This window comes from Crocuta crocuta, unplaced genomic scaffold, assembly GCF_008692635.1.
Source record: "Crocuta crocuta isolate KB4526 unplaced genomic scaffold, BGI_CrCroc_1.0 scaffold234, whole genome shotgun sequence".
In the NCBI taxonomy this organism is placed as follows: Eukaryota; Metazoa; Chordata; class Mammalia; order Carnivora; family Hyaenidae; genus Crocuta; species Crocuta crocuta.
The window spans coordinates 4,059,041-4,071,961 of NW_027529647.1; the positions used below are offsets into that span (position 1 = coordinate 4,059,041).

At 56.6% G+C, this 12,921-nt stretch overlaps 1 protein-coding gene across 1 annotated transcript in view; it reads right to left on the reverse strand.

Annotated features, from left to right (window-relative positions):
* Positions 1-12,921, reverse strand: part of RAB11FIP3 (RAB11 family interacting protein 3) — a 99,915-nt gene that overhangs the window by 28,276 nt on the left and 58,718 nt on the right. Inside the window, exon 5 of the mRNA XM_077762808.1 lies at positions 6,291-6,382. Within this exon, the coding sequence (XP_077618934.1) occupies positions 6,291-6,382 (92 nt within the window). The remainder of the gene's footprint in view (positions 1-6,290; positions 6,383-12,921) is intronic.

Consider the following 12,921-nt stretch of genomic DNA (forward strand, 5'->3'; position numbering starts at 1 on the left):
CCAATCCAATGTGTTCACTGGTTGAAGATCTACTTTCCACAGAACCTATCTCTATTTACACTCTAACGGACCCAGCCCCCAGCACAGGACCCAGCACTGCAAATGACTTAAGTCCAAAGACCCATTCGACAGGTCATTTCAGTGTGTAACCTCAGCTGTAACTCCAACGCAACTGCACTGGCTACGGAGTGTAGCCAGCTTTTCATGCTCCAAAGACTTTGAGCTTAACCACCTGAGAACAAGTGAGAGTCCAGAAAAGCAGCTAGAGGAAGGTGCACTCTGTCCCGTCGCTCTGGTGTCACGAGAGCACAGCTCGCTCAGATGCGCCTGGTAACAAAAAGGCCCTGGTCCTCTGCTAGCTGTGAGGGCTTCTGCCGGCTGCACTCCTGTGGCTCCTTGTCACGTCGAAGCGGCGTGAAAGGCCCAGGTCGAGCGGGCAAGAGCCAAGCATGCCGACGACAGGCCAGGGCCCGCCCTCCGCCCACCGTCCCCCAGCCCAGTGCCCCTGTGCTGGGGTCCCAGCCACTCTGAGCCCTGTTGGGTGGGGCGGGGATCGGGAGGCCACACAGGCAGGCACAGAAAGAGACTCAGAGGACGGTGGGGCCCGCGAGTCCCCGGCGGGCAGAGCCGCCGGCAGCTGTCTGTACGGCCCGGACGGCGCCAGGCGACGTGGGAGCAGGCACTCCCGACGTGGCCTCGTTACCTGTGTTTCCAAGGGAAAACCAAACCTCCCTTGGGATCGAAGGCAACTAAGGAATTCCTAAACAACACTCACTTCAAAACCCAAAACCAGGAAATCCCCCTCAGAGGCGGCGGCTAGTCCTGCTCTTCCTCCTCATCAGGGAGCAGGGAGCACTTTCTGCCGGGCTCAGGGCTGGCTCTCTGCTCCACCGACGGGCAGCACGGCCGGAGACGGGCAGCTGAGCGAGGCAGGCGCCTGAAGATCAGGGGCTGGGCCCGCACAGTGCGCACAACAGAGCAGGCCTACACTCCACTGCCAATTCCTGGGCTCTGCGGACGTGTGGCAGCTGGTCGGCTGCCCAGACGACAGTGTGCGCTCACAAAGGGGTGCTGCCTGAGAAGCACCCAAGGGCGGGAGGAAGCCCTCCCACCCCCGGACTTGAAACGACAACAAGGACCAGAGTCGGCTATTCTGTATCCAGACAAAAACTCCTAAAAGAAAACACTGTCCTTGTCTGCAAGGCAGTCCCGTGCAGCCCTACTCTCCCCAGCCACTTATCCTCAGACCTGGGAAGCAGGCAAGGCCCGCACGCCCCGGCCTCCCCAAGCAGGCCCACAGGGGCCCCTCAGATAGTGACTAGGGACCCTGAGGTGACTTTCTATAGGAAACAGGAAACCGACCTTAACTCTTGAGGTCAGCTTTCAAACAAACCAACGAACCGGCACCTCTGAAAAGCACGATGCTCCTCTCTGGCCTGCACGGACCCCACGCCCTCAACGGGCAGCTCGGCGTGTGCCAGGGCAAGCCAAGTGCGCGTGGAGCTGCGCGCCCTCCCTGCAGGAAGGGGCGGAGGGTACAGGCAGCCGGGCCTGTCTCTTTCCCCTGCAAGGAGCCCACCTGACTGGCACAACGGAGGCCGGGGCTGTGGCCTAAACCCTCCCCAGAGCTTGGACAGGACAGGCCCGGGTAGAAGACCCTCTCTAGGGACACAGAAGCAAGGAGGCAGAGGTGGCACAAAGCGGCCCGCCACAGGCTGGGCACCGGCCCTCTGCTCTAGGCCACTCATCTGCCTTTGAAACAGATAGGGCAGGGCAAATGTTCCCCTCCGCCTTTACTTCCTCATTCCTAAAGCCAATCCATTCCTCCTGCACAGGAGAGGCAGACAGATGAGCCCTGCTTCCCACCTCACTGAAGGCTTCATGTTTGCACAGACGATAAAACAGTGCCCTGGCGGTCGGATCCCGGAGTGTCAGGCGCCCAGTGGGGGTGCTGAGCGGCCCGACCTGGTGGTTGATCCTAAGGAGCCAGAGGGCACACAGAGCCGCCCCAGGGGCACCAGAGCTGGCTTGTTCTACAGGTGCTGCCCCACCTGCTCACCCCCTGAGGGTCAACTTCTATGATTCAAGGACGCCCTGAAAAAATGTCAGCGAGCCAGGTAGTTTTCCAGAGCAGCGAGGTGAGCATCCATCTTCCCAGAGAGGCCGAGCTCACCTCAGAGCACACGGCAGCCTGCACAAGACACAGGACCGGCTCACAGACTTGCCCCGTCAGCTCGCATTTGCTGCCACATGGGACCCAACTTGGCCCGGAAGCCCACAAATCTATGCTATCAACTTTTAAAATATTTACAGACTCACAGGCTGGCGTGAACTCATTTGAAAATCAAAGTGCATCTAGAAAACTCTGCCACATGCAAACGTTACCTTCAGCGGTTAACAACGGTCTGCTGACAGACAAGGAAGCAGGTTCAGAGCCATCGGCGAGGGGCTCCGGCGTGGCCAACGCTGCCCAGGATCCTCACCGTCCAGGTCACGGGCCCCCTGCGAGACCATGACTGCCCTCTACCCGCTCGGGCACGAGCCCGGGCAGCCTCCATGGGCTCCACGCCCCAGCTCCGGGAGGGCGTGCTCGCCAAGACAGACGCCTCCCCACGGTATGGAAAACACTGGGGACGTCTGTCCAGGCCGCTCACCAGCTTCGTTCGGCTGACCCCGGGGCCTTCCAAGCTGCAAGGCATGCTGGGGTCTCAGCAAAACCTGCGTGCTCACCTGAAGGTACGTCGAAGCCTCGGGAAAAGTTTAACCTGCTCTGAGACACGCTCCATTAACCGTGCTGCTGTGCTGACCAACTGGGGGAAGGGGGACAAAGTTCAGGAAGTGTCCTCAGAACAGTGGCTTTTATTCTTGACTTTCAAACCTTTGTTGTAACAGTTCGCAGAAAAGACACAGTGCCCATCATTTTACTAAGCCAGCTCTTTCCTCTAGAGGCCTCGCTGGGAGGAGGGAGGAACAGAGAAGGCACAGCAGGGACAATGCTTATCGTTTCTGTTTGTGCCTGTTCTCCGTGACCCTCCCATGGCCCTTCCAGAAACCCTGATAGCAGAGCTCGCCCCTGCCTGCTGCAGGGCCTGGGGCGCTCCTGGCTTCGTTCCTTCCTGTGCGCTCAGGGACAAACCTGGGCGGCTCTCACCCCACCCCCCTCTCAGGGGGGGCACGTCCGTAACTCTCCTAGGGGTGTCTCAGCAAGGAGCCCACAGGAAGTAGCCCTGCCTGGAACAGCCCACCAGTGACTGCACAGCACCCCTGCCCCTCACCGTTGCGTGCTGGGCCAGGAGGAGAGGTCTCCGAATGCGAGATTTGTGTGCAATGTGCTTATTTTCCACCTGTATTCTTACTGAAATTTTTTTCTTTTCAATGTTTATTTATTGTCAAGAGAGGGAGTGTGCGCGCGCACCTGAGGGGGTGGGGGGAGGAAGGGCAGAGAGAGGCAGGGACAGAGGATCCGCAGCAGGCTCTGCACTGACAGCAGCGAGCCCAACACAGGCTGGAACCCATGAACTGTGAGATCATGACCTGAGCCGAAGTCGGATGCTCAGACAACGGAGCTACCCAGGTGCCCCTGAACTTGTAAGAGTATATGACACGCAAGCTTTTTTAAAAGAACATCTTTCTAGAAGTTTCATAGTACCTAGTTCCAGTCCCCTGAAAGTTACATCTAAAGATCATAAAAGCATAAAAAGACATGGAAGAGCCTTTCTGTGGAGACTTAAATGCACATCAAGCAACAGAAACAGAAGCCAGCAAAGGCTGCACACTGCATTCCACCTCTGCGGCATTCTGGAAAAGGCAAAACCATTCGGACAGCAGAAGATCGGCTGCTGCCAGGTGCTGTCTGGGAAGGAGGGGTGAGTCCGGGGAGCAGAGCGTGCGGGAGGCAGTGAGACTCCTTGGCAGGACATGGGGGACACACGACCTTGTCCATTTGTTAAAACCCACAGAATGCGTAACACCACGAAGGGGCCCGAGTGGAAACTGTGGGCTTTGTTCACAGCACTAGATCCATTCGGGATCATCAGTTGTAACAAACACATCACACTAATGAGAGCAAGACGTTTATGATGAAGGAAACTGTGTGTGTGTGTGCGCGCGTGCGTGGTGTGTGTGCGCGTGTGTCTGTGTGTGTGTGTGTAGGGGAGAAAATGGGGACTCTGCACTATCTGCTTCATTTTCTGAAAAGCAAAAATTGCCAAATTATGAAGTGTATTAATCTTTTTTAAAGTAACAAACATAAACTGTTTCTTCCTTTCTGAAAAACAAATTAGGAGCATTCCTTTTGCATTCTTTGAGACACCGGGGTCCCGCCATGCCTGCGGAGGTGACGAGCACCAGATGGGAGCCTGCCCCCCGAGGGCTCCAGCTGGACGGGGCCCCGGCCTGCTCTGCTCAGGGTTCCGGAGGCAGCCCAGCACCAAGGGCTCCCTCGCTTTTGGACCTAGTGAACTCTGGAGGCACCAACTGTGTTGATGCCTCTCACCACGCTGAGTGACACCCCCCCGTATCAGTGTCCTGGGGCAGCCACATCAGGTGACCACAGACTGGGCGGCTTCACACCACAGGGATGGGTGCTCTCGGTTCTGGAGGTGCCGGCAAGGGGGAGCCCCTCCAGAGACGCGGGGTGGGGGGGCTCCCTCCTGCCTCGTCCAGCTCCCGGTGGCCCTGCCTGCGTCCTGCAGCGTCTGCTGCAGCAGCACACGGACCCTGCGTGTCTTCTCCTGTCTTCTAAGGACACCAGTCATTGGATTCAGGGCCCGAACTACTACCCAGCATGATCTCATCTCGAAACCCTCAACCTATTACATACCTGAGACCCTATCTTCAGATAAGGTCACGTTCACAGGTTCCGAGGGATCCTATCTTTTGGGAGACTACCCTTCAACCCCCTGCGTCCACTATGATGATCCAGCAGAAACCCGAGAGGGACAGAGCAGAAGATGCCGATTCGGGTGCTCAGGCCCGGCTCCACTGGGAGGGGGATAGAGGTCTGATGCCCACTGGCTGCATAAGCATTGCAACCCCTCAGATGCTCCGAACGGAAAGGAGGGCTCCCCTGACCTGAGGTACACTCCTGGAAAATTCAAGCGTGTCAAACAGCACAGAGCCTCCCCCACCTTGCTGTAAAGGGAGCCAGCCCTGCTCCAGTCATGCGAGCAGCCTGTCTACATCACAGGGGCCGGCAGCCCATCTGAAAAGTGATACAGCAGAATCCTGCCCTCCTGCAGCCCCTAGTTGGCCACGTATGACATCTGGCGTCCAACCCCAGGACCGGGCCTGATACCCCTCAAGGTCACACGCAGAATGAACACACCAACCTCACATAACAGGATGCCAGGTGGGGTGGTCCCTGCCCTCGAGAGGCCCACGCCTGGCTGGTACTTCGCGACAAAGCCGTGAGTGGTGAATGCTCCCAGGTGGCCCAGAGGTCTTGCCACCAGAAGGGACGGTCCGAAAGTGAACCTGTTATCTGAGCTGACCAATGCCCAGAGCAGCTTCTCAGAGCCAGGATACAAGACCCCAGAGGAAAGCGGTGAGTCCCCGTGGACTCCGAGAGGCCACTCTGTGCACCCCCCTCATTTTACCAAGACACTGAAGCTCACAGCCACCAGGTCACAGCCTGGCCCTGCTCCCTGCACCCCTCACTGGGCAGCAGAGGACTGAGGGACTGGTGACTACCATCACCACCCTCCCCAACAGCTCTTCAGGCGCTCAGCAGTCTCTAATGTATTTTTTTAACAAGAAAAAACCTCCAGGTCCAGCCACATGGGCTGTCCCAGCATCTGCTCACTCCTCCAGCCAGGGGGGGCACAACTGTGGTAGCCTCCTGTGACTGTGCTCACAGGCCTCCGCCCTGCCATGCAGAGAACAAAACGCCCACAATTAGAGGCGACACCATGTAACCATAGCGACCCTGGAGGCAGGTGGCAAAGGGGCATGAGGTGCTACAAGTCCCTAAACCCAGAAAACGATCTGAAATCCGGTGACATGGAAACCTCACAGCAGGTCCTCTGCTCTGGCCTTGCTTGGCAGCCTGGCAGAAGTGACGGCAACTGCACTGGAGAAGCCTAACAGCCCAGGCCCCAAAGGAACCCCCGTCGATGCTCTCGGGTGAGCAGTGGGGAGCAGACACCTGCCACCCCCTGCCGCAACAACGAGCACCCCCCAGAGCCCCTAGCTGCGTGCACGGTCCCACTAAGTGGAGCAGGATTCAGGGGGCATAAGGGAAGACGTGTCACATCAGATCCCCTCTCAGCCCCTCAGTGAGAACCACTTGCCTCAAAGGTAACGAAGTCGTCGAACTCATCGGGGCAGGTGGGCGGCTCCTCGTCCCGGGCAGGTGCGACCCCGCACAGCTGGCCATCGGACTCTGCGGGAGATAAGACCCAGTACTCAGCAGGGAGCCCGCACGAGCCCCAGAAGCCACGGGGGACGGCGCCAGGGTGGTGAAGGCGAGTGGGGGCTCGGGACAGCCCGTGAGAAGCGCAGGAGGGAAGGCGGCGTGCCGAGGACGGGGAAGCAGGTGTGCCCTCCCCCCAGAGAGGTGGTGCGGAGGCAGAATGAGAAAACGTTTGTTTCTTAAGACCCCCAACAGCACTGGAAAAGAGGAGGAGCAAGATCTCAAGCCTGTCACACTGGTCACGGGCTTTAAAAAGTATTAGGTGCCAGATTTAAATTTTTTAAACCTGTGGGNATTTTTTTTACATTTATTTATTTTTGAGAGACAGAGCACAGGCGGGGGGGTGGCGCAGGGCAGAAAGAATGAGACACAGAACCCGAAGCAGCCTCCAGGCTCTGAGCGGTCAGCACAGAGTCCAACACCGGGCTCAAACTGACACCGTGAGGTCATGACCTGAGCCGAAGTCGGACACTTAACTGACTTAGCCACCCAGGTGCCTCTCTTCGTCGTTGTTGCTGAACTTTATCTTCTGTAATAAATGTCTTATTTCATAATAAAGGCAATTTCAAACCCAAAATGAAGGGGCTCAGACAGCTTCCGGGTTAATGGACTCATCAACGTGCCAGGAGGTGCAATGCAAACTCGCTGGGGCAGAAGGCGTGTTCCAGGCCCGGGCACACTTCACCCTGTGCACCTCTTCACCTGGCTGTTCGTATGTAACCTTCTGAGTACACTGCTAACGGTAAGTAAAGTATTTCCCCGGGCTCTACGAGCCTTTGCAGCAAATTATCACGCCTGAGGGAGGGGTACTGGGGATCCTGGATTCACGGTCAGGTCAGAGAGAAGTTTGGGTGGCCCAGGCACCCAAAGGCTTCACTAACTCTGACAGCTGGTATCAGAGCACATTAAGTTGTAGGACACCCCGCTGGTGTCCCCAGAGAAAACCTACACACTGGGTGTCAGTGTTATGAGCAGCAAACAGATCATAATAGGAATTATTTAAAAGACATCACTTAGGGCGCCTGAGTGGCTCAGTCGGTTATGCGTCCCACTTTTGGTTTCGACTCAGGTCAGGATCTCACGGTCCGTGGGATCTAGCCCTATGTCAGGCTCTGTGCTGACTGCGCAGAGCCTGCTTGAGATTCATTCTCAATACATCTCACATAATCTAACAAAACTTCAGTCCCTTATCTTTTTTTTTTTAAAGTAAGCTCTATGCCCAATGTGGGGCTCAAACTCACAGCCCAAAGATCGAGAATCACAAGCACTTCTGACTGAGCCAGCCAGTCGCCCCCTGAGGACACTCCTCTTTGGCAGCAGGACCTCAAGGGGAGAAAGCTGCTAGCCAAGCCCATGCCCTCCAGCCAGGCTCTGAAGAGTCAGTGCTTTGAAGTTACCACGAGAGCCCAGGTAAGTGCGGAAGGGTGAACGGATACTGAAGGACCCTTCACCACACAGCAACAGCAGGACCCGTCCTGTTTCTAGAGGACTCTCTTGGGGCGCCTGCGTGGCTCAGTCACTTAAGCGTCTGAGGCTCAGGGCATGATCTCATGGCTTGTGGGTTCGAGCCCCGCATCGGCCTCTGTGCTGACAGCTCAGAGCCTGGAGCTGCTTCAGATTCTGTGACTCCCTCTTTCTCCAGCCCTCCCCTGCTTGCACTGTGTCTTTCTCTCTTTCAAAAATAAACATTAAAAAATTTTTTAATTAAAAAACTAAAATTAAGAACTTTCTTAATTTAAACAGAATAATGCTTTTTCCCCTCAACAACTGTGTGAATTCAAATCTGTATGTGTCCAGCAGTTATGAGATGCTCAACACAAACCTAGTTTGCAGCACTGATCAAAGCCTTGATGCCAAAAAAACTCCCATGCGGCTTTTAAGCAGCACAGGCACTCTGTCGCCGTGTTTCGTGCCATCTTCCCGGGACGGCGTGCGCTGGAGTCCCCGGGCTGGGAGTCGGGGTCTCCGGCGCAGGCGATGGGGCGAGGCTAGCTGTGGACACCAGTCTGGGGTTTCTGGGGCGAGGGGCTGGAGGGCTCCCGTGTGCTTTGAGACTGCATGTGTACTTTGTAAAAAGCTACACTGTCTTTGGCCTATTTCCCCCCTCAGATGGGAACAGTCTTCCTTGCCCTCCGAAACCTGAAACAGAATTCGAAGCTCTCGAAACACACCCGATGGTTCTAGACACGGTGGATGTGTGCTCAGCCTCGAGGGGTGGGCAAACGGCCGNGCTGTCATTTTCCTCACGGGGACTAAGTGTGGTTCTCTTGTACGTTTTCTCCATATGAACAAAGACAATTTTCAGTCAGGTGGACATTTTCAATGTGCTTACCCTCCTCTTGCGGAGCTTGGGGAGAAGGGGCAGCGAGCGTAATGGCCTGTGTGCAGCAACCCGCACCCTCCCCAACTCACTCTATTCCTGAAGCAGGTAAGGCCATGTGGCATGCCAGTGAGCAGCTCCCCGCGCTTTGCTGCAAACTGGGTCGACGCGCCGCGTGCCCGGCTGTGTCGTTCCCGGGTGCGGAAAAAGCCTGCCTCCCAGGACGGGGCCCGCACGCCGGAGCAACGCCGGGGGACCGCTGTGTGGAACGCGGGTCCCGAGACGTGTGCTGCGTTCTGCCAGATGCGAGCAAGTAACAATTTCAAATTCACCTCTGACTTGCTCTCATTATAATTCTATTTTCACTCTCCTTTCCTCATGAAACTTAAGCGATGAAGTCAAACTACAGAAAAAAGAAAAGCGAAGCCCGAATCCCTGAGACCACCTGGCAGTACGTCCGATGCGGGCAGGGCGACTCCGCCAGCGTGGCCTCCCCTGGGCCCACACGGGCTGTGGCGGCCCGGACGCCCGGCGCCTCACGCTCGCTCCAGGAGGAGGACCCGGTGAGCCGGCGCGGAGCCCAGGGGGGAAGTCCAAGTCTTCCCTCGTTGCCCACGGCCTGGCCGTGTCCCCAATACCTTCACCTCCACCTTCTGACGCCGGGTGCCCAACCTGGCCACGATGGCCTCCCTGCGGCCCCCAGACGTGCCCGCGTGCCGTCCCCAGGCACCCCGACTCCTGCCTCGCCCTCCTGTAGCTGCCCTGCCTCACTGTCTGCAAGCTGTCCTCCACCGGAAAGCCAGTTCCCGGGGCAGGGGACGCCGTTCTTCCATATGTGCTGTGTCCCTGGAGCCGAGAGTAGTCCGGCTCCATGCTATCTGTGCCCGCCGTTCTCGCAGGCCTCAGCCGGGCCTCCGCTGGGTGTGGCCCTTACGCCATCTGCTTCAAGCTCTCGTCACCACGGTCCCTCAGCCCAGGCACTGGCCGGAGCCCCTCCACCACGCACCCCAGCAGCAGACTGGGCCCCCTGCGCCCGGGGCTTACCACCTCACTTCAGGAGCAGGGGTCTGCTCTGTGCAGGCTAAATTCCGGGCAGGCGGACACCACCTGCAACGCGCCATCACATTGAGACCAAGCCCCACCCTCTCTGGAGAAGCTTCTATTCCAGAATGTTCTCGCCAAAGGAAAACACACAGCACTATTTCCTGGAGCGTCCATGCTAACTGTGGGACTGACTGGGAGGTTTTTGATTTTAATTACACCAAAGTGGAACTACTACCACCCAGAATGAGAAAATACTGAGACCCAAAGGAGTCCCATGGGAGCTCTGTGGGGGGCGTGGGCCGGACGAGGCAGGACTTGCGCTGCGGTATCCTGACTTCGAGGCTCAGAGCAGCGAGGCGCTGCTCCCAGGTTCAGAAGACACTGCAGCCGCAGCACTGGACAGACAGCGCACAGCCGGCCAGGTGCCGACGAGGGTGCGGAGGGACCGGGTAGCGCCGGCCAGGGCAGCCAGGGGACGGGCTGCGGGGAGGGCCGGCTGGAGCGAGCTCTGGCCAGCTCCTTTCTGGCACCGGCCCAGGATCCGTCCCAGGGTCTCGCCCCAGGCTCCCCTCCGCCAGCTCCTGGGACAGATGCAGGGGGACAGTCCACACAAAGGCACGGAGGAGGGAGGAGGGGTGGCAGGTGCAGGCGGAAGCCGTCTCGGTGAGTCAGGGTGAGGTCAGGACTCAAGGACACAGGCCACTTCTCTCACCAGACGGATATCCATGTGCTCCTTGAGTCACTCAACTTCAGGACACATGCAACCCACGAGACGGCCCCTCGGGGCAACGGGCAGCAGCCCCTCCCTCCCCACAGATAAAGGAGGAGCCTGTGCAGAGACGGCTCTTCTCCCCAGCCAGGCGCCAGCGGGTCACACGTGTTCCCGGAGCACTTGCTGACTCCAAGGTCGTGACCCACCAGGAACTCCTATAGCTGAGCTCCACGTGGCATGAACTGTGCCTACGAGAGCAGACCGGCCACCAGGCTACCCACAGGATCCCGGACTTGACTGAGAGAGGGCCTCGGAGCCAATGGACGGCGCTGGCCATCCGGCTGCCTGCCACCCTGGGTTCTCTCCTGCCCATCCCCACGGGACCAGCTGCCACTGCTGTTCCCGGCCCTGACCCTTGCGAGGCATCCGGGTGCTCAGCCCCCTCAACCCAAGGAAGCCCAGTCCCGCCCCTCTGGCCCCACAGTTTAGACCCAGGGACACACAGCTTCCCACCTGACAGGCGCGGCCAGCACGCTGTGCTTCTGCCATCACCAGGGAGACGGGCTGCAGTCTGTGACGAAGAGTGGTCACGACAAACCCAGGGGCACACGTCATCCTCCCGTGGCTGGAGAACGGAACAGTGCTGACAGGCTGAGGCGGCACGAGGCAGTCCTTGCACCCTTAGCCTGTCGTCCATGTCCCTCTACACAGTGTTTCTAAGTAGTTCCTGTGAGCTCCTGGATTCTAGAATTTTCTACCGACATCCTGCATAGTACTTGAGAATTTTAACATACCTTCTCCATTTTCCCTCTCCCGACCTTCCAAAATGGTCAAGTCCAGTCTTTGGTTACATAGTCAATTCGTGTAATTATGATGACTGTGTAAAACAGCATTCATTCCGCAGCCACGCAGTATTCTAGAAGCATGCTTCCCGTCTTTTCCAGCTTCTTGCTTCTCCTGGCAATCCTACTTGTTTTCCTGGGGCCTTAGGCTTGGCCTCCGTGCATCTGTCACCTTCCTACCCCCAAACCACTCAGGCAGAGCTGTGACGCCTTCTCCAACAGCCCTCCGGTCCTGGGCTCCTCAGATTCCATTACCAGCAACCCAGCACGAGGGTGAAAGAAGGCTATCTAAACCTAATTATGCCGCCACCTTGGTGGGACACACGGCTCACATATGTATTTGTTGACTGATCTGTGGGACTCACTGATCTTGTGACCCTGAGACCAAACAGACAAACACAGTAAGTCTTGACCGTGCACACAGGAGCCCGTGTCCTTTGGCTTGAGAGTAAGGACTCCATCAAGCATGCACACCTCAGGGGTAAAACCCAGCTGTGTGGTACACCACAAAATACACTCCACAAACGTCAGGGAGTGAATATAGAAGCGCGACTGGGTGGCTCAGTCGGTTAAGTGTCAGACTTTGGCTCAGGTCATGATCCCGTGGTCCGTGGGTTCGAGCCCTGTGTGGGGGTCTGTGCTGGCAGCTTAGAGCCTGGAGCCTGCTTCCGATTCTGTGTCTCCCTCTCTCTCTGCCCTTCCCTCACTACTTCTTCTTCTTCTTCTCTCTCTCTCTCAAAAATAAATAAACATACATTTAAAAAACAGTGAACACAGGGATCCCATTCTCTATCACACACGATTAGGTTTAAAATTAATGACTTTTTAAAAGCTTTTTCTCAATGTTTATTTATTTTTGAGAGAGAGAACGTGAACAGGGGAGGGGCAGAGAGAGAGGGAACAGAGAATACGAAGTAGGCTCGGAGCTGACAGTGCAGAGCCCAACACAGGGCCAGAACTCATGAATCATGACCTGAACCAAAATCTGATGCTTAACCCACTAAGCCACCCAGGTGCCCCTAATGACTAGATTTTTGTTTGTTTAATGTTTATTTTTGAGAGAAAAAGAGCACGAACAGGGGAGGGGCAGCGAGAGAGGGAGACACAGAATCTGAAGCAAGGTGCTAGGCTCCAAACTGTCAGCACCTCGTGACTAGATTTTAAAATATGTTTAGAAACCAGGGCACCTGGGGGGCTCAGTCAGTTGAGTGTCCGACTTCGGCTCAGGTCATGATCTCACTCACAGGTTTGAGCTGTGTCAAGCTCTGTGCTGACAGCTCAGAGCCTGGAGCTGCTTCAGATTCTGTGTCTCCCTCTCTCTCTCTGCCCTTCCCCTGCTCATGCTCTCTCTCTCTCAAAAATAAACATTTAAAAAATACATTTAGAAATTTAAAAAACTTTTAAATTATTGATGAATCAGAGAAATCATTACTGGATTTTAAAACAAAGAGAAAAAAGCATAGACTTGGAGTTCCTCAAAGGTTTACTGGAAGAAGCTGATGGAGCACAAAGCCATCCCAAGGGTCCTGGGCACAGGTGCGGTGGCCCGGGGAGGTCGTGAGGAGCATGGCTGGGGGCATGGGAAGCCGCT